The sequence below is a fragment of the Engraulis encrasicolus genome, chromosome 18, assembly GCF_034702125.1.
Source record: "Engraulis encrasicolus isolate BLACKSEA-1 chromosome 18, IST_EnEncr_1.0, whole genome shotgun sequence".
Classification (NCBI taxonomy): Eukaryota; Metazoa; Chordata; class Actinopteri; order Clupeiformes; family Engraulidae; genus Engraulis; species Engraulis encrasicolus.
Genome location: NC_085874.1, coordinates 41,378,546 through 41,381,045, shown reverse-complemented (window position 1 = coordinate 41,381,045; position 2,500 = coordinate 41,378,546). Strand labels below are relative to the sequence as shown.

General features: G+C 42.8%; 1 protein-coding gene across 1 annotated transcript in view; it reads left to right on the top strand.

Moving 5' to 3' along the window:
- LOC134468625 (dihydropyrimidinase-related protein 5-like) overlaps positions 1-2,500 on the top strand; it is a 54,789-nt gene that overhangs the window by 48,608 nt on the left and 3,681 nt on the right. The window contains exon 11 of the mRNA XM_063222521.1: positions 96-238. Coding sequence (XP_063078591.1) covers positions 96-238 — 143 coding nt within the window. The remainder of the gene's footprint in view (positions 1-95; positions 239-2,500) is intronic.

Genomic DNA, 2,500 nt, shown 5'->3' with positions numbered 1-2,500 from the left:
TTAGCGCACTGTGCCACAGCACCCCCAGGCTTCAGTCACTTTGACCAAACTCCACTTTGAAAGCTAATTGACTCCGCTGTTGAACCCTCGTGCAGGTGGGTGGCAAGATGGACGAGAACCGCTTTGTGGCGGTGACCAGCTCCAACGCTGCTAAGATCTACAACCTGTACCCCCGCAAGGGCCGCATCATCCCCGGGGCCGACGCTGATGTCATCGTCTGGGACCCCGACGCCACCAAGTGAGACATTACATTACATTACCCTTAGCCAGGGGTGTAGTGTACTTTTTCTGCTGTGGGTATACTGTATATTTGAGCATTTTTTTGAAGGGTATACTGTATATATTTGTGCTATTCTATATAATGGATCAATCAATTTAAGGTGGGTGTACTGAAATCCCTAAACTTTTGAGGTGGGTATACTGCGTACATCTGTGTTCTACGTAGACTACACCACTGCACTTAGCTCAGGGGTGGGGATTGGGGGAACTATGTCTCCAGGGCCATTTGCAGCCCTTGTAGCTGTTTTTTTCTGCCCCCCCCCCCCCCCCCCTACTTAATTTTAATATTATGCAGCTTCACATGAAATATGACATATTTTGTAAAGGAATTTTAGACATTCCATTTGCAATACAATTAAGCTGACGTCATTGTCTGGGACCCGGATGCCACCAAGTGAGACATTAACATTACCAGTCAAGTCAAGTCGGTTTTATTGCCAATTTCTTTACATGCACTGGTCATACAAGAATTGAAATTACGTTTCTTACCTTCCCATGCAGACATAGACATAGGCCTACTTTAGGTATAGACATAGACAGTTAGACATAGACAGTGCACATACAGTACACATACAGACATTTAAAGGGACACTGTGCAGGAAATGGTCAAAAAAGGTACTGCAACTATGCTGCTCATTGAAACTGTGTTGCCTATTGCCAAATTGGATCTTTTCATGAAAGTTTATTCAGTATTAAAGTAATGTTTTCTAGTATGGCACAAGTACAGTCATTTTTGCAGCTAAAAATGGCTATTTCTGGAAATTCAAAATGGCGGACCATGGAGAAGATCCCCCTTTTCATGTATGAAAAATGCTATTTTTCCAGTCATAATGAATACTTAGAATTTGATGGTGGTGGTAAGTATTCATGAAAAAGGTAACATTATTGAATGGGCAGCATGAATTCAGGAAATAAACAACTAAAAATCTCACACAGTGTCCCTTAAAGTGCAAGACTGGGCAACAGAACACATAAAGAACATGTATTAAAAAGAGGTATTTGTTGTGCATTTTTAATAATGTCCTAGTGTGACAATTCTGACATAGTACTAGTAACATTGGGACAATAGTACAAAACACTTAGCTGATGATTTTATCCAAAGCGACTTTTTACAGTCATTTACAGGGTATTAGTTACAGCCCCTGCAGCAATGTGGGGTAAGGTGCCTTGCTCAACAGTGCTTCAGCCATGGATCGGGGTGAAGCGAGATGTAAGAGTAGGATTCGTACCTGCAACCCTTAGCTCAGGGGTGGGGAACCTTTGCGGCCCTTGAAGCCGTTTTATCCAGCCCCTATATAATTTTAATGTTATGCAGCTTCACATGAAATTGGGGAACTTACTGTATCTCTCCCATCTTACTACCAACCCTGACATAATTTTAATGTTATGCAGCTTCACATGAAATATGACATATTTTGTAAAGGAATCTTAGAAATTCCATTTGCAATACAATTCAGTTGTATTCAGGGGACCTAGAGAAGTTGGGGTGTGTTGTAAAGGTGGCTGCCTTCAATATAGGCCTAAAGTGCAGGGGGAAATCATGGATTGTGTTCATAGTACGGCCCTTGGAGGACTTTTATGGCCCTTGGAGCAATTTGAAGTGGCCCCTCAGATGAAAAAGGGTCCCCACCCCTGACTTAGCTGATGCTTTTATCCAAAGTGACTTTTTACAGTCATTTACAGGGTATTAGTTACAGCCCCTGCAGCAATGTGGGCTTTAGGTGCCTTGCTCAACAGCACTTCAGCCATGGATGGAGGTGAAGCGAGATGTAAGGGTGGGATTCGTACCTGCAGCCCTTAGATGTTAAGACCACAGCTCCCTTACCATTATGCCACGGCTGCCCAGTGCAATGCAGTGTTAATTCAACACCAAACAGTACTCTGCCTGGCACCAAATACACTTCAGAGGATGGTCCAGGTAGACAAATGCTGAGGCACTCAAGATTGCAATTTTTACCTTTTTTATGTGGCTACAAATGTATTTGGCTAAAAAAAAGTAAGAGTGCCTCTTGAGTGCCTCAGCATTTGTCTACCTGGACCAAGTTTGGGAGCCCCTACACTGATGAGCACCAAGGAAAAAAGGTGAAGACCCAGAAGCACTCCAATTATCTGCTTGTGTTTGACACTCTAGAAGCTGTTTAATCAACTCTCCATGTGTTGTCTCACTGTAACACTGCATTTTTGCTATGTGTACTAACTTACACACATCCACATACTTCAC